Source organism: Rattus rattus, chromosome 2 (assembly GCF_011064425.1).
Source record: "Rattus rattus isolate New Zealand chromosome 2, Rrattus_CSIRO_v1, whole genome shotgun sequence".
Taxonomy (NCBI): domain Eukaryota; kingdom Metazoa; phylum Chordata; class Mammalia; order Rodentia; family Muridae; genus Rattus; species Rattus rattus.
Genome location: NC_046155.1, coordinates 44318746 through 44342839, shown reverse-complemented (window position 1 = coordinate 44342839; position 24094 = coordinate 44318746). Strand labels below are relative to the sequence as shown.

General features: G+C 51.1%; 1 protein-coding gene across 9 annotated transcripts in view; it reads right to left on the bottom strand.

The window, feature by feature from the left end:
• Window positions 1-401: 401 nt before the first annotated feature.
• Window positions 402-24094, bottom strand: part of Pax2 (paired box 2) — a 78557-nt gene continuing 54864 nt past the window's right edge. For 4 of the 9 annotated variants that reach the window (XM_032895509.1, XM_032895517.1, XM_032895516.1 and 1 more), the window contains 5 exons: window positions 20244-20419; window positions 17893-18019; window positions 3327-3428; window positions 1138-1224; window positions 402-664 (listed from right to left, as the gene is read on the bottom strand). In XM_032895509.1, coding sequence (XP_032751400.1) covers window positions 588-664; window positions 1138-1224; window positions 3327-3428; window positions 17893-18019; window positions 20244-20419 — 569 coding nt within the window. In that variant the 3' untranslated portion in view covers window positions 402-587. The remainder of the gene's footprint in view (window positions 665-1137; window positions 1225-3326; window positions 3429-17892; window positions 18020-20243; window positions 20420-24094) is intronic. The other 5 variants (XM_032895515.1, XM_032895512.1, XM_032895511.1 and 2 more) reach the window with 3 other exon arrangements.

Genomic DNA, 24094 nt, shown 5'->3' with positions numbered 1-24094 from the left:
AACGCTGTCGCCCCAAACGCTGTCCCTCGAGTCCGACCCTTTCGTCCCAGTGCCACCGCCTGGGGCCGGGCGCAGACAGAAGGCGGGGTCAGCCAGGCAGGCTCGGGGGGTGGGGCAGGATTTCCCCCCGGGGTCTCGCCAGCGGCTCCTCCTTCAGCACAAAGTCCTTTCCTTAGCTTCCCTTGCTCAGCTCCTCCAGCGAAGCCTCCCGGCTCCCAGGCGTCCAAAGTGGTCTGTCCCCGGGTGGGCCACGCTGATTGTGTGTCACAGAAACGTGTCTGGCGCGCGGGCCAGCGGCGGGAGGGCTTCCGGGCGGCGCCGCGGTCCAGGCAGGCGGGGAGGGGCGACGGGCGGGGCTGGGGCCTGAGGGTCCCACCCTCGGCTCCACCTGTCCTGTCTGGCCGTCGACAGGGTGACGTGAAGGGCTTCGGGGGCGTGGGATGTCTCGAGGTGGGGGTGGGACAGGGACGGTGGCCGAGAGGCAGCGCGTCGCTTCGGTCCTCCCTCCCTCTGGGGTGGGCGGTCAGACGGGGACGATGTGGAGGCCGAAGCTGTCTGCCTGAAGCTTGATGTGGTCCCCGCGGTAACTAGTGGCGGTCATAGGCAGCGGCAGCAGCGGCAGGGGCGGAGCCCCGGGGGGCGGCACTATAATAATAAGGGGAACCTGGAAGTTAACACAGGAGAAGAATGGGCTGGGTGAGAGGACAAACAGGAGAACAAAAAAGGAAAGAAAAGCAAAGAAAAGCCCTCCCCGGGTCCAGCGGGATCAGGCCTGGAGGACTGTGGCTCGGCCCCGAGGCCAGATGCCCAGGAGGAGTGCTGCATCCATAGGGCGGGAGAGGGTCAGGACAGGTGACATCCGGCTGCGGACCCGCCAAGGGGTCCAATGGCCACTGTTGGCCAAGAGCCTTCCAGTGACCGAGAGGCGGGGACGGGAAGAGGCTGGAGGCACAGGTGTCCTGGAGGGATCCCCAGGACCCAGCGCTGCTCTAATGAGCCTGTCTCCCTGGCCCATCCGGGTACCCAGAATTGGGGTGGTCCTGAGTGGGATCCGTGTCCCGAAGCAGCCTGCGCGCCCGAGCTGGCGAGCGGGCAGGCGACCTTGGGAGCCGCCGGCCTGCCAGGTGGCGTACTCACTTAGTAAGGCGGGGTTGCTGAATCTCCAAGCCTCATTGTAGGCGGTGTACTGGGGATGGCTGTATGGGTTGCCTGAGAACTCGCTCCCTGTGGGAGGGCGGGGAACTGGAATTAGAGGCGTTCAACGTGTCCAGTTGGCCTCTTCTGTCCTGTCCTCACTAGTCCCAGTCTTGGGTGTTTCAAGCAGGGAAAGGGCCCCTGGGAGCAGGCCAGAGACCAGGTAATCCACATGCTCCTCTCTGCATGGGGACAGCCACCATAGACAAGAAGTACCCAGATCTCTGCACACCCAGGCATGGAGGGAATTTGTGGGTAGGTATGTGCCTGGCTCCCCTGTGAGGCACTGACCACTGCCCAGGAAGGGTTTGGCCTTTGTCTGGCTGTTCCCACTTAAGTAACTCGGGAGCCAAGAGCTTTTACAGTGGACACTTGCTTTAGGGACTCCACAGAATCAAAGAGGGAGAAGGTGGAGAGGGAAGACCCTTGGGACACTTTGTCCCAGAAAGCCCTAAGAATGGCATCTCAGAGCTGTGCCAAAGCTAGGCAGGTGGTAGTGGTGGTGCTCTCCTGGGAAATAACCCCTCCCACCTTTCCCTCCCGAGGTTCAGTACAAGGGCCGTGCGACTGGGGAAGGAAACTGCCGGAATCCACTGGACTGCCCGCAGGCCCAGGAGCAGTGAGCAGTGGAGGGCACAGTGGGTTGGGAGCCTTCGGGAGCTGCCGCCCTCCCTCCAGGAGGAGAAAGGCCAGACCTATGGGTTTCCCCCTCGCCCTTTCTCCTGTGTGATGACCCCAGACTGTTTACAGTGATCCCTAACCGCGGGTTAAGTAGAGGAGAAGGGGCCCCACTCCAAGAAGGAGCTGGGTGGGGGTGGGGGATGCAGCCACTGGAAAGCCTGTTTATTGACGAGGAGGGAAAGCATGCGTGCAGCAGGATAATGAGCTTCTGAGCTCAACTGTGACCAAGAGGAACTGAGCTATCTCCTTCCCCATCGCTAATGAAACAAGTGTAATTTCCTCATCAGCACTAGATTCTGTTTAACGACCCCCCCCTTGCCACCATGAGCTCTCTGCGGCTCCCCTCATCCCTACCTCCCTGTAGACTCCCCCCACTCCCACCTCCCCACTCTCCCCCACCCCCACCTCCCTAAGACCTCCTCCAGCCCCCACCTGCTCACTGCTGGGATCTTCCTCCGAAGCCGGTCCCTGCACCCCCACCAACGCTTCTACTTGCCTTCTCCCGAGTGTGAGCCCCAGTCCTTTCATCAGCCCCGTTCTCTTAACTGGCTGCAGTGGGCTCCCTAGTTTCTCTGCTTACACGGGGATCTGCCTTGCCTTGAATGAGGCCAACTGTCCTTTCTGTCCTTCCTCCCTTTCTCCCCCTCCTAGGGAGTTGAATTTAAGGAGTGAGGCACACAAAAGGGGCTCCAGAGGCAGTGGGCTGCAGGCTGGGAGAGTCTTGGCCACTTTAAGGTGAGAGATTGTGGTGTTTCTGCAGATAAGAAGAACCTCAACTCTCTTTGACTTTAAGTCACTCCCATTTGGGGTGAAGGGTGGAGAGAAGCCTCCAGGCTGTGAGTACAGCCTCTGCCTCCTTTAACTCCAAACCCAAGTCCAATGCCTCTCAGCAAATGGGCACACTAGAGCACAGAGGGCCTGGGTCCTCTGAAGAAGTATAGAGTTGTTGTAGTTAATTTTTCTCGGAAGCTAACATCTCTCTGGTTCCCTCCTGTCCTCCACTCCACTGTAAGACTAGCTTCCTTCTCTCTCTAGACTGAGATTGGTTCTCCACAGTGCTCTCCTCCCCTGGCTTGGTGTGGACCAGCATGGCTTTGTCTGAATGACTGCCATGCCCCTGAAAATGGTCCTTGGTTCCAAGTTTCCATGGAAACCAGGGCAAGCTCTTCCAAGCAGTGTCAGCTAGCTGAGTTAGGCTGGGGTACTGGGGCATAGGCTTAGACAGATGGGTGCTATAACCTAAAGTCGTGTTGGCAAGGGGACAGTTCTGTAAGTGTCCTCCATGCATTGCTTCTAAAGAGTCGACTGTGGCCATAGAAGGACAACAGTTTGCAGAACAATGGCTTGTTGGTTCTCCCCCCACTCCCAGCCATAGACTACAGTCCTTCATCAGCTCATCCACAATTTAGTTACCCCCACCCAGGTGAGACATCTACAGCATTGTCACCTACCAGGCACCATTCCTGCCAGGGTGGAGGTAGGGTAGCTTCCCTGGCCAGTGGGGGGCACATGAGGGGGGTAACCAGGTAGAGTGGTGCTCGCCATATCACGACCTGGAAAAACACAAAGGGGTAGGAATGAGGCCTGGAAGAGAGAGGCCTGCCTCAGCTCACCCGGGGGTGCTCTAGGGAGAGGGAATTTTCAGAGAGGAAGGAGATGTGTTCCCGAGTGCCTGGGTATGGATCCAAACGTGTGTGTGTGTGTGTGTGTGTGTGTGTGTGTGTGTGTGTGTGTGTGTGTGTCTGTGTGTGTCTGTGTGTCTGCGCGCCTCTGTTTTATATTGCTCATTGTGTATCTATCTGTGCATATGTGTCTGTCTCTCTTGTCTGTATCTCTGTATCTCTGAAAGCCTCAACCCAGATGGAGATGGGTGGAGATGACCTGGTTCTATTCCTTCTCCATAGAAGCTCAGCTATGACGGCTCTAGTGGACCCCTATCATCCTGTCTACTCTCCTCTATGCCTCTTCTTCCCTAGCCCCTATCTTTCCTTCAGGCTTTGAAGACACCCCACTACCACCTACTACGAGGGTAGATGCTTTATGCCAAGTAGAACTGTAGATGTTGGCCCTGTGAGGTCCGGAGGACAGGGGACTAAGCAGTGGGCTGTTTTTGCTGTGATTGTAGCATTTAAACGATAGAAAGTCATCTCTGCAGTGAACCAGGAACTTTGAGGACAAGCAGATCAGATGAAGTTCCAATGAGCAAAATTTGCTCCCCCTACCAGCAGCCCTAGTCCCTGGGGACTAGACCTCTATTATACAGAGCCTAGAGAGTGGGAGGCAGGGCTTGTCTTGCCAGGAGCAGGGAGTGGAGGCAAAGCAAGCCAACATTAGAGAGATACTTCCACCCCAAGAGACATTTTTTCTGGAACATAGCTGCATGTGACTGGCGTCCCTTCCTGTCTGCCCCTCCATTTCTGTGAAGGGAACACCTCTTAGCATACTCCAGCTTCATAGACAGTATTTGCTCCTTCCTCCCTCCCACACACCCATACACTAGAGCCTACCCTATCCTCCCCCCAACCCCGACCCCCGTATCTGCTACAGATCCCCCTGTCCTCCTCACCTGCTCATTCTGCTCTTTATGCCTCCCTCTGACCCCGAGAAGGCAAGGTGTGGCTGGAGGACGTCATAACACTATGCACACCCCCCCCAGTTCCTCTTTCCCCCTAAGTTGGGTCCTAGACGCGGTCAGGTCTGTGAGACTTTACATAGCTATTCCATAGCATCTTTCCTCACCACCATCCACCTACTTCACCCCCTCAGACGCATGTGCTTCCTCGTGCGTGCCCATCTCGATATACCTAAGAGAGTCATCCTTCTCTAAGAGTACAGAGGGACAGCTCAGGCTTTTCCATTCCTGGCCACCACGTGAGCATTCTCAGTAGCTGACCCACGGTCACCTCACACACAATAGAAATAAAGTCAGACCCATCTACTCCTCCATCAGAGGCCCAGCCCTTTGGAAGGCTTAGAACTTCAGAGTCCTAGACACAGCCTTCTCCCCCTGTCCCTTCAGACATAGAGTTGACTCTCCTCAGCCACCTCTCTTAGGTTCATTCTATCTCCCTGTCACATTTATAGTTTGACTCCAGAGTACCAGCCTTTGGTTTGCTCCAGTGGTTTTTCTTTGCTTGTATTCCTGCTTCCATATTCTTCCCCCTTACTAGTCTAAACTGTAGCTGCCAGCCCTTTGGAAACATTGCTTTCACAGGATCACCTCCTTGTAAATACTGTGATCTTCCCTGTAGGCTGCGGTTTGGATGGAAACTCTGCAGATGCTCAATGCCCCCTGGTACTTGCTCACCTCGGTTTCTCACTCCTGGTTGTTTCCATCTCTCCATGTAAAATGCCTGTGTTCTAATGTGACCTTTCCTTCTGTCTTACTCATAGTTTTTTTCCAAGTCTCAAACATTCCCATTCTTTTACTCATCTCAGAAGTTTCTTTCAAGTTCCCATGACATCTGTGTCCCATGACTGACAACATGCATTATCAGGTCTGCTCCACACCAAGGTTTTCATTTCAGACCATAGCTCACTCAAGGGCAGGACCCACATTCTGATCTGTCCTGCAGAGTTGAGAACACAGCTGACTCTCAATAAGTGCTTGTTGATCAATTCTTACCCCCGCCCCCCCCCACACCGTCTCATGCACAGCCAATTCCTGATGGATTATAATGGCTTCCTAATGGTTTCTTCTGTGTTGATCTACTGCAGAGAAGCAAAGCTAGAACAAGACGGGCTTGAATCTTTTTTCCTAAAAAATAAATCAATTGAAACAGAGCTGAGGGTTGGCTCCGTGGGTAAGAGCACTGGCTGCTCTCCCAGAGGACCCTGGTTCGATTCCCGGCAGCCACATGGCAACTCACAACAGTATGTGACTCCAGTTTCCAGGGGATCTGATACACTCTTCTGTGCTTTTGGGGTACCAGGCATGCGGTGCACAGGCGCACATGCAGGCAAATCAGCCGTACACATAAAAATAAATAAAAGTTTAGAAACTAAAAAAAATAAATAGAAATGGGAGTAGAATTTTTACACACAAAGATTTTCAGTGGTAGGTTCATCTCTGGGGACTCATCTCATCATGCAACAGAATGATTTCCCTTTTTACCCTTGGCGTGTGGTTACTGCCTTACGTTCCCTGAAACTCACTAGACAGAGGAGAACTAGCAAAGGAGACATCACTTCCAAAGCCCAGGCAGTAGAAGGATCTGCATTTGCTCCTGCTTTGTTCTATTAAGTTTTGTTTTGCCACAGTCTTATACCCAGCCCGGGCTTGCCTCAGATTTGTGATCCCACTGCCTCAGACTCACAAGTGCAGATGTGTGTGCCACCATGATGTGCTTCTGTTTGCCTTGCTGTAGCTTTCCTTGTATTGATTTCTATTGCCAATAAAAAAAAGGAAAGTACATATCTCCTGACCATCTCTTAGTGGAGAGGACCCAAAGTGCACATCGAAAAGAAATACCTATTAGTTCCTTGAGGGAGATGAACAATATGGCATTTATTGGTCAAAGAAGACCTAGACGAGAAGAGGATTATGGGAGACGTGGAGGTTTTGAAGCTAGAGAGAGACATAGAACTCAATTCCTCCAGGCCCTGTGATCTTAACATTTACAAAGCAGTCAGGAAGCAGAGTACCCCTCTCCTCTCCTCCTTCACCCTTCTTCTCTGATCTCTCTCTATTTTTTCATGTTGGGCATCATGCCTTTTCATTAATAACAGAAAAATAGAATGCATTTGAACCTGATCTTCACTGCCACCATTCAATTTACAGTGAGTTGAACATAAATTCCCTCTAATAGAAGGTATTCACAAACGAACAAAAACAAACAAACAAAAAGCCTAACTATATTTGAAAGAGACCAAGAAAGGATGGGTAGTTCAGAAGCTGTCTCCCCAGCTAACTTGGAGGCAATCCTCTTGCAAAGTTTATTCCCACAGCTATCTCGCCTGCAAAATGGTATGTTCAACCTTCAGCAGGCAGAAGGCTTTGGCTGCTGAGAGCCACTCTCAAAACAGTTGATTTTCAAATTCTAGTTTAAAAAAAAATCTGTATGTGCAGGTAGCGATTTGAAAAATGTCAGGGAGGAGGCCCAGAGAAAAAAATGTCGGCGAGAAAAAAAAAAGCATTCAAAATTTCTAGTGTTTGTCATACGTGTGTGGTTTGTCCTGTAACAGTGTCACCACAAAGAGGCACCTGTTCGGGACCTCTGAGTCAACAAGGTGCTAGCCACTGCATACAAAGCATGCTCAATGACTTCATTAGTATACAGTTGACACCTGAAGAGCGGGGAAAAATTGACCAAAGTCTGGCTTGAGTAGTACATTCTCCTGGAACACCATTGTCAGTAACGGGAAGCATACAACGCAGGAAGTTTTCACATTACTAAAGCTGTCATACCGTTTGCCCAGCAGCGTTCTTCGAGCAAGCCTCCTTTAGCCGGGGAATCTCAATGGGAAATGGGAGGATTGACAAGAGTACTGGGTGCTGCAGTGCTACAGAAAGATGGAGGGGGGGGCTCTGAAACTGTAAAGATGGCTCTGCCGTCCCCCTTACACAGACAAGCAGAATCACAGAAACAGGGGAAAAGCCGCTTCACGGCAGAGCACGTCAGTTATAAAATATGTGCCATCCCGTGGAGGACAGGAAGCAGTAAAACATTTGCTTTGCTCCCTGACAATGCCATGGGCATAAAAATAGTACCGGGGATCAGAACGGATACAAACTCAACGTTGCTATGAGAGAGTGGGCCTTTCGTGTTGCCTACTTGCTCTCCGAGGTTGCAAAGCTTTCGAAGATGGGTCTTCTGGAGGACCACGCCCTCGTTTTAAAGGTAGATGGAGACACGGAGACGTAAGGACTCTCCTGTGATTGCATGGCCAGTAAACGATAGCACCGCCATTAGAAGCCGTGTCTATGCCACACTGCCTTTAACGACGACATGGACCCAGATACTCCCCCAAAAGAGCCAGCGAGGAGGTAGAGAAGTTCTCCAACAAGTAAAGCTCTCACCACCACATTGCCATTAAAGACTAGGCAGGGAAGGAAAGGAACACGAGGAATGAACAGGCGCGTGGAAGGTCTGTAGTAAAACTCTATGGGGTGGCGTCTTCGGCTCCTTTGAGAGTTTTCTAACACGGAAAGCATCCCCGAGAAGCAGGAGTGGTGGAGAATCTTAAAGTACCCAGAAGTGTTGGAAGAGCTACACTTGGTGAGGGCGTCTTCACAGTTCAACTGCAGGAGTCCCTCAAGACTCCAGAGCCAATTTTTGCAGCAGTCGCTCCGTCTGAACCAGACAGTGCACTTTCGTCAGGCACTCCTTAGCAAATGGGCCAGAGCAAATCAACTGTTGGGGAGAATTCGAAGTGCGGCCTCTCTCCCAAATACGGACAGAAGCAAGGCGCCAGACTTTATGAAGGAATTAGACAATTTGACTCATCAGATCACGTGTGCCGCTTTGCTGGGTACTGGGTCGGCAGTCTCTTTGCCTCTTGTCTCTCTAGAACGTGTCGAACAGCTGTCATGTGCTAGGCACTGCCTTGAGTGTCTTCCATGTGTTACCTCCTCTGTGTCTGTTATCGTTCTATCAGTTGACCTATTTTTAATTCCTGGTTTTTCAGATGAGGAACTGAAACACAGAGGAGCTAAGGATTATGGTTAGGGTTTCACAGCTCATCCACGGAGGAACCTGAGCTACAGAAATGATAGACCAGGAAATCGATACTGGAATGATATCCCCAAATATGACAGACCTAAACACAGAGAGTATTGGTCTGGGAACGTGACGTGGGATCATGCTGACTTAATCTGTCCTGTGAGAGAACATCTTGGGCTACCTGTTTCTTTTTCTTTTTCTTTTTTTTCTTTTTTTTGAGGCAGGGTTTCCTCTGTGTATGGCTATCCTAAAGTTTGCTCTGTAGACCAGGCTGGCCTCAATCTCAGAGATCTGCCTGCTTCTGCCTCTCCAGTGCTGGGATTAAAGGTGCCATCACACCAGGCTTAAGACTGTTTGTTTCTTGTGTGTTTTAGCTTGCTTCACTTTTGTGCAGTGAGGGATTTGAGATTGGGGCTCACTGATTTGATATGGTACCACAAATGTATTTCAAGGGATCCATAGAAAGCTTTACATAAGTGTTATTATACACACATCTTTCTGAGTAGAAGGTACATTTAAAACATTGTGTTTTCAGAGTTAGAGAGATGGCTCAGTGGTTAAAAGTACTGACCGCTCTTCCAAAGGACCCAGTTCAGTTCCCAGAAACCACATGGCAGCTCATAACTGTAACTCCAAGATCTGACACCCTCATACAGACACATATGCAGACAAAACACTAATACATATAAAATAAAAATAAATTATAAAAAAAAGTATTCTCAAAAGTATTAATCACGCCAAAGTGAATTGTTATGCTTATAAAACTAACAAACATGGAAACCTCTGTTCTTTGATACAAGAAGCTGATCTGTTTGCAGCTACTCGAAAAACATTAATAAAACTATATACAAAACAGCAAAACGGGCTGGAGAGATGGCTCCCTAGTGGAAAGCATATACCGATTTTCCTGAGTTCAATTTCCAGCACCCACATCAGGAAGCTTACAACTGCTGCCTGTAATCCCAGCTCCAGAAGGACCGCACACCCCGGCCTTTGTGGGCCCTTGCATTCATGGGCATGTACCTGAACCCCACATACACACGTACACATAATTAAAATAATAGATTAAAAAGGAAAGAAAGAAACAGCAAAGTGTGAAGCATCAGACTCATCTCAAGACCAGGCCAGTGTCAGCATTGAGAAGCCCAGGAAGCAGAAATGGCTGCTAGTTATGGTTTTTGCAACTAAACTTATTAGACACAGATTTATACGGCAGAAGTTACAGTCACAGAGTTTAGAGATGCTTTTTCTCTGCACCTTTCTCTGAAAATAAGCATTTTTTTGCTATCCGTTTGACACCGTGGAGGGCCCTAAGGCCAGAAAACATAACTCTTGTTTTACTGTCCTCTCCTCAAATTTGTCTGCCTCTCGGAAAATGAGGTCTTCGGGGCTCCAGGTCTGTGCTTACATGCGACACAAGCATTTATAATACACACAAGACTTTTTAATTGCTGCCTAAATAGATCTTATCTTTGCATTTGCAAGTTGCGTGTCATACGTTAAAGCAGTGATCCTCGAATCTGCTTTCGAGAGACAGGAAAATGGTTTGGTTTTTATATATTTCATTTAGAGTTTTATTTCTAAGATTCCCCGACTCTCCCAAACTTTGCCTTCTAGAATAGAGCTCTGTGCCTGGGGGAGGACCCCACCTAGGCCACTGTTTTGGGCCTACACCCAGCCCTAGGCTCACCTACTCCAGGTTCCAGCAGAGGGGGCTGTACTCACAGTTCAGGGTGGTTGTTATAACCAAGTGGCTGTCTACTGACAGCTGAACCTTTGTCCCAGAAGGCAGAGATGCGAGATCTGCATTGACTCAGTGAGGTCTGCCCCTTGACCACAAACATCTGGACACAACTAGTCAGGCTCTTTCCACTTCTCCTCACATAAGACCCTTATAGGGCTGTGCACTGCAGCCCAGAGACCTACAGGGGGCGTAACGCAGCTGGGCCGTGCATGGATGAGCCGCAGCCTCAGCCTGAGAGAAGACTAGGAGCGCTGTTGAGAACCGCACACTCAAAGGGCCAGAAGGAAACTTGGCTCATTTACAGAGGTAGAGATTCTGGAAGAGAAATCTCCAATACTCTTTTCAGCTTGCTTCCGGGTACTGTTTTCTCCGACTCTAAATGAGGAGTGGAGCCAAGCAGGGGCTGTCTGGCACTCAGGAGGTTGGGCCAGGGACTTACTAGTCCACTGCACGAGAGGCCAAGAGACCCTCATGCTGGGCGGCAGGGGGTAAGCCTGTTTGCACAGTCTCCTGATACTCTGGGTCTCCTAGGTCCTCTCTGGCTTTATTTTGTTCCCGGAGAGCCCTGAATTGTCAGCTCTAATCCTTCTGAAAGCGCAGCGTTTTTTCAGGCGCTCTGTGTAAGTGAAACCCTAATCCCAAGGAAAACCGGCCGCTTAAGCTGCTGGAGCATGCGCCTGCCTGCTTTCGGAGCACAGCACTGGATTTCTCCCTCTGCCAGGCAGCCCAGCCACCACTGGGGAGGAGAGCGGAGGATTCCAAGCTAAAGGCAGCAAAGCCCTCGCAGAAATGACAGTGGCGGTGGTGCAAAGCTCGGGTCAAAAAGGCATTGGCTTATTTGTCCTGAGGCGACAGCTAAGGAGGGCCTTCCTGTCATCTTGTAGGTATCTGGTTCTGTCTTGGTGGCTTTAAGGCCACTAAGACATTTCTGAGCCATACCTATGACATTCCTTAGTGCTCCACTGTTCACAAGATTCTGGTCATTCATTCAGGAAAGGTTGTGTTAGCTGTCTTTTCCTTAGGCAATCTCTTCTTAGGAAATGCCAGAGAGCAGAGTAAACAATGTTGAGAGGCCCCTCTTTGGGCTACCTTAAGCATCTCTAAATAACATCTGGCAGCATTGGGAAAGATTTTTCCTACCCCCCTCATTGTGAAAACAAGGCGTTAGCCCAGGAAAGCCTCCTTAACCCAGGTATGCACTTAAAATTAAGACCGTAGGTTTGTGAAAATGTTTTGATTAACATTCCAACAGGCCTGTTCTCCCTTATTGCTAAATGAGTTAGGGGGAGTATATGAAGAAGGAAAAGTGTCTGATGTACCCAGCATCTTGGGGTTACAGATAGAAGAGATAAAGAGACTCCTCTGTCTACTGAGCTGGACTCCATGATGTGGACCATATTCGGGCTCAGGTTAGAAGGCCACAGAACATGTTTGCTAAGATTCCCCAAACCCTTGTCATCTCTCCCACGGCTCCCTATGTGGCCCCACTGTCGGACTGTGTGCTTCTGCCCAGGTCACCCCTGGGGAGGCCAGCCCATCATTCCCACGATGGTTGGTAAGAACAGACATGGGTCTGTGTTACAATGGTTCATCTTTGATTCTACTCTAAACTGGCCTGCCCTCAGCCCCAGAGTGGGTTAACGTCTCTTCTTTTTAACATCTTTCTCCTCAAAAGGTGGAATGGATAGAAAAAGAAAAGGAAGAGTCCCATCCAATGCTTCCCTGAGCTGCTGGCCCAGGGCACTGCATATCTGTCAATGTCTTATTGCTATGGAAATGCTTCCATAATTAAATCACAGCGAGGTCTGGGGCTGGGGTCCTTAGGGATGTAGCCAGAGGCCTCAGAGATAGCTAAAGGAGGCCTCACCTCTATGCCTTGGGCCTTGCCAACCTAAATAGAGGTGTAGAGGAGAGCCGTCTGGCATGGCTTGGTGGCCTTGGGAGCAGGCTCGACAGGCCACGTGTCTGGAGTTGTCCTCACCCCCTTCTTTCAAGGTTGGAGGGAAACTCTGGTGTCTGTGCTCTAAATTCCTCCAGCTAATCAGGGGCTTTGAGCTCATAGACAGGAGTAGGAGACTCCCAGCCTCTTTCAGAGGCTTTTATTGCCTTCTCCTACCCCTCAGGGGCTGGCCAAGGGCTATGTGTTTATTTTATGGGGGGGATGCAGTTGTATTGGAAGGGGGTTGTTAACTACAGGAAAGGGGAGGGTCCCTGGCGGTGCTCAGGACACAGTAGACGGAGGTTTCCCAGGGTCCACAACTCTATCTGCCAGAGGGTCACTTTGCCATCCATCGGATATGCAGGCAACCTGTGCAGGCAGCTGGACTGCATCTGAGTTTGTCCCAGCAGTGTTTTTCTCTGGCCCTCAGGGCTCTAGGGTCACCCCGTTCTTTAGCTCCGAAGCTGGGGTCTCCAACCTCCCCACTTCGGATCAAAGACGACAGTTTCTACCTCCTCTGTCTGACTTGGGCACACCCCTCTTGGGTACCCTCCACAGATTCTTCCTGGATCTGAGTTGTAGCTTCTTCAAAGCTTCCCTGGCAACACACACAGGCGCACACACAGTGGAGGAGGGCACTGTCCGGACTGTAAGATCTCTCATCGTCCATGTTATCCAAAATAAGTATGATTCCCTACCGAGAAGACCCTGGACCTGGATACGCTCGGAATAAACTCCCCGCTCTTCCCTTTCATCCATTGACCTTTCGGGGGCTCCATTATCTGAGGGTTGGCTTAGCACTGTGGGGAAGGGCTCCTGGGTCCAGATCTGGGTTAAAATAAAAACTAGTCTTTCTGTTGGATCTTTTCTTTAGTTGATCTCCACGCTGGGCTATTCTAGCTAGTTCTTGGGGGATGATGCTAACTCTCCTTCTGCTAACGTCCCCTCATGGCTCAGCGTGACGTGGGGTGTGGAAAGATTTTTATGCTGAGCTCATTGTCTAAGGTGGCTTTTTGTTTGTTTTTCTCAATGGGAGTCCTCTGCATTTTGGATCATAAGATGTCACTACAGAGAAGGTTCGCCATTGCTCCTGCTGGCACCACAGTGAACTATTGCCCTGAACAAAATTCTGTGTACCTTCTTGGCTTGAGGTCCCTGCAACTACTTATGGCATGAACTTGAACTTAGACCTACATCTGGGCTTTCGCGTCTCCGTTTCTCGTGATGACATGTATGTGCCCCTCCCCTTTATTTCTCTGGGTCGTGGGGGAGAGCCTGTGGCTCCCCAATTCCTGGACAATGTTGTCCCTGCCCTGCTTCTATTTTCTTGGGTCCAAGGTCACACGCCCTGTCTGCGTGCATTATACCTCAACATTCCTACACTAAGGTTTACCTCCGTGAAAAACTCACAGTGCCTTACATCCTGCTCTGACTCTGGCCCCAGAGAGAGGGGTGGCTGTGCATTAACTGCTCCACTGATATATTTTACCCACCTCTGTTGTGCTAAGCTTAGTCCCTTGTTTCTGAGTCATTCCTCTCAGACCTCCGAGAACTGCAGTCGCACAAGGCTTGCCCAGTGCTTGGTAGTGATGCCCACTAGAGGCCAGTGAAGCCCGCTCTATGCAGCTGCTCTGGGGACACGTGTGTTCTTAGCTTCTCCAGGAAGCACTGGGGCTTTGTGAGCACCAATTCTCTTTAGCACCAACTCAGCCCATGGCTTCTGGGAAGAAACTTGCCGTCTACTGTTGGATAGACTTTACCCAAGCCAAGGCACCCTTGAACGCCCCCCACAGCACTCCCAGCGACTTGGGGATCCTAGACCTTGTTTTCGTCTCTTCCTTCCAGACTAACATCACTTTCAGGGTCTCTGCAGGGTCACCCATTGCCTCGGCCTGGTCTGGGCTAAGGCAGAGGGGAAGTCGTGGGGAGGAAGAGCTTGTTGCTCCTGGTGTTGGGAAACTTAAGGAGTGAATGGTACGGCACTCAGCAGTAGCAGAGGCCTCTCTGTAGAGTCCCAGACCAGAGGGTCTGTGGAACACTTAAAGGTTAAGGCCATTTCCCTGTGGGGTTCTTTGAAGAGGATTTGAAGGTGGTTGAAGGCAGCTCCAAGCAACCGCCATAAGGAAGCCCGAGGCCGGAGTGCCCCTGGCCCATTTTCTCAACTAGTGGGTCCCATTTCCTTTATCACTTAGTCGAGAGTCGGCTCTGTTCCAGACCGGCAGCCTAGAGCAGTGGGCTGGAGCAAAGAGATGCGACTGAGCTAAGGCAACCCAGCAGCGGAGGGGAGAGTGGGTGATAAATTTAAATAAGCAGCTTGACTTGGCAGCTTGCTGAGTTGTGATGCAGTGAAATTAAAATCTCGGCCGGCCGAACTTCCAAATGCTACCCTGAGAAATCGGCCCGTCTTGCCTTGGTTCCCTGCTGGAAGCTGGGTGGGGAGGCCTATCTGGCTGAGTCCTAGCCTGTGGCAGCCACCCTTGCCTGAGATGTGATTAGCTATGTCCTGGCCGACTGGCTCCCACTCTCTCTCCACACAACAGTTCAGGCTCCTGTCTCCTCTCAGTCCTGACCTTGTGGAACAGCTGTATCAAGTGGCTGGTGAAGTTTGAAATCAGCCTCTAGCGCCAGGAGATGGCAGGAATATAAATAAGGTCTGGCTTCTCAGGTTGAGGCAAGGCCTCCCCAGCCAGCCTTCTTCAGACCCATTCTTTGGGGTTTGGCTTTTAGGGAGGAGGATGGGCTGGGTACCTGGGGGACTTGTGGAATGTCTTGGCACGTCCAAGGTTCTAAGCACACGGTGGCCCTGCAGCTCCCCGATTTAGTACCCACAAGCCTCCACTCACCTAAATACCCCTCTCTTCCTCCGCCAAAGCCCCTGCTAGTCTCAAATGAAACAAGCGTTTAAAGAAGGCTTGTGAGTGGGACTCAGTGGTTCACCCTTCTTAACTGAAGCGCTTGGAAGGCTGTGGGGTACCTGGATAGCTGCGAGTGGTCAGACTAGACTACAGAGTGGGATTCTGTGGGGTGGGATCTTTGGGAAGAATTTCTGCAGACACAGCAAGAGTCTCTCACCTCCTCAGCCTGCTTGGAGCCCGTTCTCCCAGTCAACATCTCCCTAGAAGACCTCACTCCAAGTTCGTGTGTGCTGCCTGTCCTTGGTACCCAGCTTAATGCTGCTACCTATCACATCCTGGCCCCAAAGCCACCATGCTAAACCAAGACGGCCCATGACGTCTCTGGGCAATACCTGTTTCTCACCTTGACAGAACCTCCAGCAAACTCTGTTGGTCCCCTTAATAAACACATCATGAATCATTCATCTTTAATAGATTATGCAAATTAGGAGGACGTAAAATCAACAAAGATCAATAGTTGTGGCCGTTTAATTGCCAGCAAAAATACATTTTAAGAATGAGCATAATCTGCAGCCCTTCCTCAAGTAATGGCGCTATTAATCCAAACACTGGATCTTGGTCTAAGTGTGGAAAAATCATCCCCTGCCCCCCCAACCCCCGCTCCCCTCCCCCACCCCTCTCCACACTTCTCTCTTTTTTGGCAATTTCCAGTTTCTGAGCGGAGTTTCCCCGTCATTACCACTGGTGAACAGCTCCGAATGTTAATGGTTCTGCTTTTGTTACTCCTCGCTTGATTGAAATGTCGCATACAGATTGAGATGTTACTGCTAACTTGCCACCTGGGAATGTCAAGCTGGGTCTGAAATGAACTTTTCTCACACTTGGATCCAGATGGATCAGCCGGAGATGTTCCCAGGCTGAGCTGGGACCGTTCCAGGGCCATGGGGGGGAGACTGATGGGGGCTGTTCAAGGTGGAGGCACTTTTCCACATTAGCCCCCAGTGTCCCCTGCAGCAGGAGTCCTGCCCGGAAGAGCCATGTGTCCATCCCCAGGAAGTTCCTACCTTCTGGACTGCGGGCGGGCACTGACTACAGAGAAAAGTCCTTCTTGCTGTTTCACCACTTTTGAGAAGTATCCACTGCACCAGAAAGCTGGCCTGGCTTGGGTTGGAAGATCAGAGAGCAACTAACTATATGGGGCTTTAGAGGGCCCATGCCCAGGGCCTGTTGAGCTAGGCTACAACAGTGTTTCTCAACCTGTGGGTCGAGACCCCCTGAGGGTCACGTCGTGGATATTTATATTACAATTCATAACAGAGGCAAAATTACAGTCTTGGCATAGCAACAAAAATAAGTGTACAGTTGGGGGAGGTCACCACAACGCGAGGAACTGTATTAAAGGTAGGGTTGCAATGTTAGGAAGATGAGAATCACTCACTGGGGCGTTGGGGATTTAGCTCAGTGGTAGAGCGCTTGCCTAGCAAGCGCAAGGTCCTGGGTTCGGTCCCCAGCTCCGGGAAAAAAAAAAAAAAAAAAAAGAATCACTCACTGGTCTAAGCTGTGAAATGACTCAGAGGGCCTCACTAACAATGTCCCCAAAAGCCTAGTCACTCTTCGGATTCCTAGCTAAAGACTATGACTCTGTTTTTGCTGGACATAACTGTACCAAGATATCACTTCAGGAGAGCATGGGAAAGGTAGGGTTCTCTGGAGCCTCCTGAAGTTTGTGTGACGACTTTGAGCCCACCTCAGCCAGAGCGATACTCCTATCCACACAAAGTTACCAGGCCACCACCATGACAAATCACCACAGAGGTCTCCTATAGCCCATTCTCTGTCTTTTCCACTGGCTGTGATGCTGGCTACCTACAGCCCTGCCATCCTGTCCCCAGACGGTCTCAGCTCACTCCCTGGTAACGCCTCAGTGTCTCCCAGTCCCCCCCGAGACCCTTCTTAGTCATCCTGTCTCCCAAGGTACGAATGGCACATTGGCTTTAGTGCCTCCAGAATAATTAGGTGAATTTTAATAACACCTCAATGCGTGGCTCTCTTACTGGAACACTTTCCTGGCCCGGAAACCCTTCCACGGTGCCAGGGACCTTCTGAGGCCGGCATAGGAAGCTCTACATCAGAAGCATCGTCTGTCAGATCTCCCCTGCATGGCCACTCCAGGTACCTCCACAGCCCCCATCCCAGGAAGGTTTGGCCAGGGTGCCTCTTCCCCAGCATTTGACCTCCCCAGGTCTCGGAATCCAACTTCCTCTCATTGGCTTCCTCTAGGAAGCAGTAGAGAGGCTACAGTAACTAACTGTGTTCCACTCTGCAGGGCTGTTGCCGTATCCTCAGGTCCAAGGCCACAGCTAAACAAGCTGCCTGGAGAGAGGAAAGCAAGGTCTGCAGCACTCTTGGAGACAGAGGAGTATGAAGGCTGGAGACCTGGAGCCTCTGAGCCACTTTCCCCAGCTGCCCTATTTGCCTTAACATTCGTCTACACAGGTCCTAACCAGACAGCTGGGGAGAGAGAGGAGACAAGGGCGGAGAGAGCCAGCAGCTGGCTCCTAGCCCCCACCTTTTCAGGCTGAAGCCGAGAACTCTGACCACAATGTTTCTATTCCTCTATCAGGGAGAACTCTGACCACAATGTTTCTATCCCTATATCGGCGCACATCTGTTCAAGAAGACTCTCCCTCTCTCCTTCTCTCTCTCATTCTGCAGATACCATGGCAGGGGGCCCACTTGTCACATTGGGGCCCAGATGGCAGAGACTGAGGCACCCCACTGAAAGCAGCGCCCCCACCCTAATGGAAGCCACCTTACCGGTCACGACAGGGTACGTCTGTGTGCCTGACACATTGCTGCCCAGCTCAGGGTTGGTAGATGCAGATAGACTGGACTTGACTTCATCAAGCCCAGGGGTCAGGGCTGGGAGAGAGTATTCATTCCCCTGGGAGGAGAGAGAAAAGCGACAGCTATCTATTGATGCGTATACATGGAACGATGCAGTGTGCAGATGGAGAGGAGGACCCCGGAGCCCTCCCAGATGGGGTGGAAGGAGATGGCTGGGTGGGGCAGGGAGATGGGGAGGGGCTCCCTGAGTAGGGAGAGTGAATTCGGTGAGAGTGGGGGTAGACCTGACATGGTGAGTGTAGATGCGGTCTGTACACTGGGAGTGGACTACCCAGCATCCCCAAAGCATTATCATCCTCATCTTTTGCCTAAGAAGCTCCAGGAGGGCATACAGCAATGGGGATCCCCTAGCTGGGAAGTATGGGGTACTCAAGTTCCTCTAAGTGGGAACCCTGGTGGGCAGAGACGGACCCTGGCACATGGCTGAGTTAGTAGTTGGGGGAAGGACCTAGTGGGGCCTCCAGCCTGGCACTGCTGGGTTGGCTGATGGGGTATGGGCACCCCTTTTTAAAAAACAAACAAAGACAGCCCCATGGGCCCCTTGCTCTCTGCCTGTGCACTGGGGTATGAAATTGGGGAGGGGGAGAGTCCACATGGCTAACAGAAGGGTAGGAGGGGGCCAGCCATTGACTCTGAAAGGGTGTCCTGCCCGAAACACTTGGGTAATTGCCTTTTTATTGCAACCACCACCAAGCCAGACCCCGGAGCCGGGCAGTCCAGGAGCCTGCACAAAGCAGGAAAAGTTGCTCTGATTAATATTACGTTAAATTAAAACTGATTTTCTGCTCTTTCGGGTCCGTTTTTTTCCCTTCCGCTTCCTGGCCCCCCCAGAGGACCCCCTCCCCGCCTTGGCTGGACGGGATTGCCTCGTCATTTCCAATTCCTTCTCGTATTGATCTTCCTGTAGAAATCAGTTTTGTAATTAGCTGCAAATTAGGCCTTCTACTGGGGGTGAAGCTGCCCCCTGATTTATCACCAGAGTAATTCGCTGTGATCGGAGAGAAATTAAAATGAACTCAATTAGGCTTCGGATTTGCTTTATGGGCCCTGCTCCGAGTTTCAGGGGGAAAAATGACTGTGCTGGTGTTTAATAGTCTAATGAAAGTAAATAAAGGTTATTCATTGTAATACAGCCAGGGACTTGGGGAGGGTGCACCGAGCCGCCCGCCTTGGCCAGCTCCTCCTTTGTTGGTTTATGGCTCAGGGCACCTTAAAAAGACTTTTGATTTTTGTTTTATGAAGACAAACAGCTTATGGGATAAAAGGACGGGCGGAGAGAAAGGCGAGAGGCTAGGGGCTGTTGAAATCTTAGAGTGCAACTATGCTGTGTGGGGCCTGAGGCAAAGCCAGTATAAGTGCGTGTGTGTGTGTGTGTGTGTGTGTGTGTGTGTGTGTGTGTGTGTGTGCGCACAGCAGGCTGTACTGTGCTGCAGTTGGAGGCCTGACCTAGGCCATATTTGTGGGCTGGTTGGGGGCTACATTGGTGTATGGATGGAGGCACGTGCTTGAGGGTTACTAAGCACAATATTATTGCATGGGGAATAGGGCATGCCGTGGCACATGTGTGAAAGCCAGGGGACAACTCTGTGGAGATAGTTCTCCCCACACCTTTACATGGCTGTTGGGCTGCAGTGTTGGGTGGAAAAGTGCCATTACCCACTGAACCATCTTGCCAGCCCTGAGATGTGAAGGCTTTAGGGGCTATGCTTCTGAGTGGTGTGTTTCTCTGACGTAGTGCATGCTACGGCCTGTGTTGTGTGCTTTGTGCTCTTCTGTGTCTGAGAGACTCGTGGGTAGCTGAGACAGCTGTCAGCCAGCCTGGGTTCACATTGGATGGATGTAGCAGGGACAAGCAGGCAGGCACGGATGGGCTTTCTTTCTGACACTGGGCAAGAGGATTTTTCACAGACTTTCTGTGGGACCTGGTGGGGCCTGGGCAAGGGTCATAGCAAGAGGATATTTCAGACTATCCCGTACTCGGGTCACAGAATGCCAGAGCTGGGTGAGGGTGGGGGACTGAGGGATGCCACAGTGCCCTTCATCAGGAATTGGAAACCCTAAACAGGGACAGCATTTATGTTTTCATCCATAGCTTATCATTTTAAATGACTGTGTACTGAAATTATTTTTCTTAACTATGCTTTAACGTCTGTCTGTGTGGCCATGTTCCTGTGGTGCATATGTGGTAGCTCCTGGTGTGAGAGGGCCTTGCTCTGCCCAGTTCTTTTCTGTTCTGGGTGGGCAGCAAGTTCCCCTCTCACCTGTTCTGATTTGATGTGCTCTGATGCCTGGAAGACATCGGGATAGGAAGGACGCTCAAAGACTCGATCCAAAGCTTCCAGCTGCTGCTGGGTGAAGGTGTCGGCTCGAAGGTGCTTCCGCAAACTGTCCACACCACTCTGGGAGTCTCCATTAGGGACAGAGCCCTCGGACACATCTGAGAAACACACAGACACTTAGGTCATGAGCACCAGGCCAACAGAAGTAAGGAAGGCTGTAGTGGGCGAAGGGTTGGGTACTTGGCTCTGGTCCCTGTGTCTCTGTGCCCCTGTTAGGATCCCTTTCTTCTAGCTCACAAGCTAGAGGGAGCTAGAGCCCTAGGCCTAAAGGCCTAGAGGGTTGGCCCTTCCTCAGAGACTGGGTGAAGAAGCCAGAACTCTGAAAGAGCTGAGGAGAGAGAAAGAAGGGAGATCGTAGCAGGGTAGGCAAGGACTGGGCAGAAATGGAGGTAGGAGGTCCCATGAGGCTATCTCCAAGGTTTTCTTTCCCGGGGCCTCTCCCATCCCCCAGCCTGAGTCATACTAAGTGAGAGGCTGGGTTCTCAGACATGCATTACTGTGGAGAATTGAACTGGGTTCAGATAAATTTCAGTTCCACAGATTCCAAGGATTGAAAATCATCAAATTTCTCAGCTAAGTATAACACGGAGTCTGGGTAAAGTCATTAACTACTCCTGGGGAGAGGGCCCCTGAGAGCGAAGCTGAGGTATGCGGGTTGGGCTGGACACAGAGCAGGAGGAAAGAGGAGTCAATCGTAGGGGCTGCTTGGGCATCCACATGGTCAGACCTCAGAAAGCATGCAGGCAGCTAGGACCCGGCTATCTTTCTCCCCTGGACTGCTCAGGCTCAGGTCAGGCTCAGGCTCAGGCTCAGGCTCGGTAGGAGCCAGCTCCTGGAGCACCCAGCTCTTCCATTAGGTTTCCACCAGGAGTCAAGACTTGCTCCATGGAGATAGGGCTGGTAACCACTAGAGTCTGCTTCCGGCCAGAAGTTAGTCCGGTCTCCAAATCTCCACTTTGGCCTCGCATTACCTTGTTTGTCTCTGTTTCCTCTGTCCCTGCCCCCTCCCCCACAGTGTTGGGCCACTTGGAGTTTTTAGAGTATTCTGAGGACAGAGTCTGCCCTATAGCCTCTCTGGACTTTGCAACTCTGCTGGTCCCAGACCCAGCTTACGATTTCTCGGCTTCCTTCATCCCATGACAAGCTAGGGATCCTTGAGCCTGGGGCCAGCCTGTGCTCTAGGCCCCAGGGTGTTCCTCTGGGACTGTTATATATATCAGTTTATAGGTGATTATATGATATGATATAATCAATATTGCATTATATACAGTAACACCGTATGGTATCATTTGGGAGACCATAGAAAGTATTACATATTGATTAACCTCAGTCTACAGCTATCCTCCCTCGCTGGCCTCTCAGAAGGAGCGAAAGGCACTGCTTTCCAAAAGGGAAGTGTGTGTGTGTGTGTGTGTGTGTGTGTGGTGGGGGAGAGGTAGAAAGAGAAAATATGGAGAGAGAGACACACACACAGAGGCAGAGAATGAGAGAGACAGAGAGGCAGAGACAGAGAGACAGACAAAGACAGACACTAAGACCAGCCTGAGGTGGGTAGAGGCTGTCTTGACATTCCTATGTTCCTATGGATGGAACTACTAGGTCTCGTACTTGTATTTTTTTCTGCATGGTTCTAGAACCGTTAGTGGGCCTGTCGGTGGAACTGGAATAGAGTATACTTATTTTCCCCTTTGTGTGAGTGTTCTCTATGCATGTGCATATGCAAGTAATAAACATCTGGATCAAAAGGGGTCTGGGTGAATTTAAACGACAATAAGAATCTTTGTACAAGAACGTGGCCACATGAGCAATGTGAGCCCATGTTCCCCTTCTCCCACAAGCCCCCCCCTTTCCAGGATGCACATCTCCCTACCCCCATGGCCTGTCACTGTCTACATGTCCCATTGTGCCTAACTGTCTCTGCTTGCAATCCTCCTTCCTTCTGGGAGAATGCCCTGCTGCTAGGGCCGAGGGAGAGCAGAATCAAGGGTCTTTGTATCTTATGCTCTTGCCGAATGGGCCCTAAGGAGCAGAAAGTACATTTGTCTGTGAGCCTGCATTCAGATATACGTGTGTGAGCACACACGTGTGGCAAGACGCTTTTCATGCCTCTGTGTGGATTTGTGTACATGCCTGTGTGTGGTTTGCCTCACCCTGTGACCCTGTGTGTGTGTGTGTGTGTGTGTGTGTGTGTGTGTGTGTGTGTGTAAGAGCTGAACTAAAGCTTTGTCCTCAGGTCACTGGCTGGAGGAGTCTCTTTGCCTTCATTTATTCAGGGGCCCTTCAGATCTTGACAAATCTGTCACTCTAAATTTGCGAGAGATTATGGTGCTCTCTCCCCAGCCCGCAGAGAGGTGATATATGATATCTGCTGCCCCTATTGATTGCCTGATCTGGTGGCAGAGGCCGGCGAAATGAACTTGAAATGAACATCATGCCTCAACTCATTGTGCGTATAATACACTACTTAATCCCACATTTTTCAGCCGCTATGGAATTCAATTGATCAATCATGTTCCACTGATAGTACTGTTTTAGGGGTTATTGCTGCCCCCTCCACTCGCTGACCTTTTTATTTATTTATTTTTCTGTACACACAGGCCCTTGGTGGTAAGACAGGTTACAGAGGCGGCAGCGGTAGAAAGCCGGGGGAGGGCTGGAAGGGACGGAAAAAGGAAGCCCTCTGCTGGGAGAGGTGGCGCTGGGAGGCGGAGGCAGAGGAAGGTGGCCGGGTGGCGGGGCAGGGGAGACTGGTAGTTAGAAAATGTTAGCGGCACAGGGCCACCAAGCTTGCAGAGAACACTGACCTCTGGCTAAAGAAGTCCTGAGGGCATTCCCAAGTGGAAAGAAAGGTGGGGTTTTGACAAGTATCAAGGAGTAAGGTGGAGGGAATCGGGGCAGGAGAACAGGGTGGGGCGGCAGGGATGAGGGAGGTGGGGGTGTCAGTAAGTGAACCACAGGGCAGAAAAAAGGCAGAGAGCACCACTACCGGTGGGGAGACAGGGAGACATCCATCTGACTCCCAACCTAGCCACAGTTCTGCTCTATGCTCTATGACAGAGATGGTTCCCTTCCTTTGGGAGTGAGGAAAGGGGGAGGAGCTAAGGCAGAGAGGGCAGGCAAAAGCAAGGGAAGGAAGTTGGAGGGGCTCGGAAGGTACAAGGAGGAGGGAGAAGCTTCTGGAAGAAGGAAGTCAAGGAAGGGCAGATAGAAGGAGTGAGAGGGGAAAGGAAGAAACCTTCCATGCTAGCAACTGGGAGGCACTGGCCAAGGTGGGAACACTTGGCAGAAGGACAGGACCTAGTGTCATGGCTGGGTGTTCAACTGTGGAGAGCAACCTGGGGCTAGCAGAGGGTGAGCTGGAGGACTAGGAAGGAGGAGGAAAAAGAAGAGAGTAGAGGAAGAAGAGAAACCATGGAAGAAATGTGGGAGAGGGGCGTAAACCAAAGTGGTTGGCAGTGCTCGCCCTCCCAGAGGTGGCAGAAAAAATGCTCACGCAGTCTGGAGAAGCGGCAAGGACCAGCCACAGCTTGAAGGGCTATCTGGCAACGCTTCAAACCGACTGGCAGAGGCAAAATTGAGTCCTGACCTAGGTTTCCGAGTGAGGGGGAGGAAACACGTGAATGTAGTCAGGTAGCATCAATTACAAAGACAATTCCCCACCTAAGAAGCTAGGTTCTGAGCCCCTGTGTGCAGGAACCATGACTGATGCATGTCTGTAAGTCTGTGCTAGGCATGATACATAGCAGGTACTCACTAAATAAGTGACTAGCCGA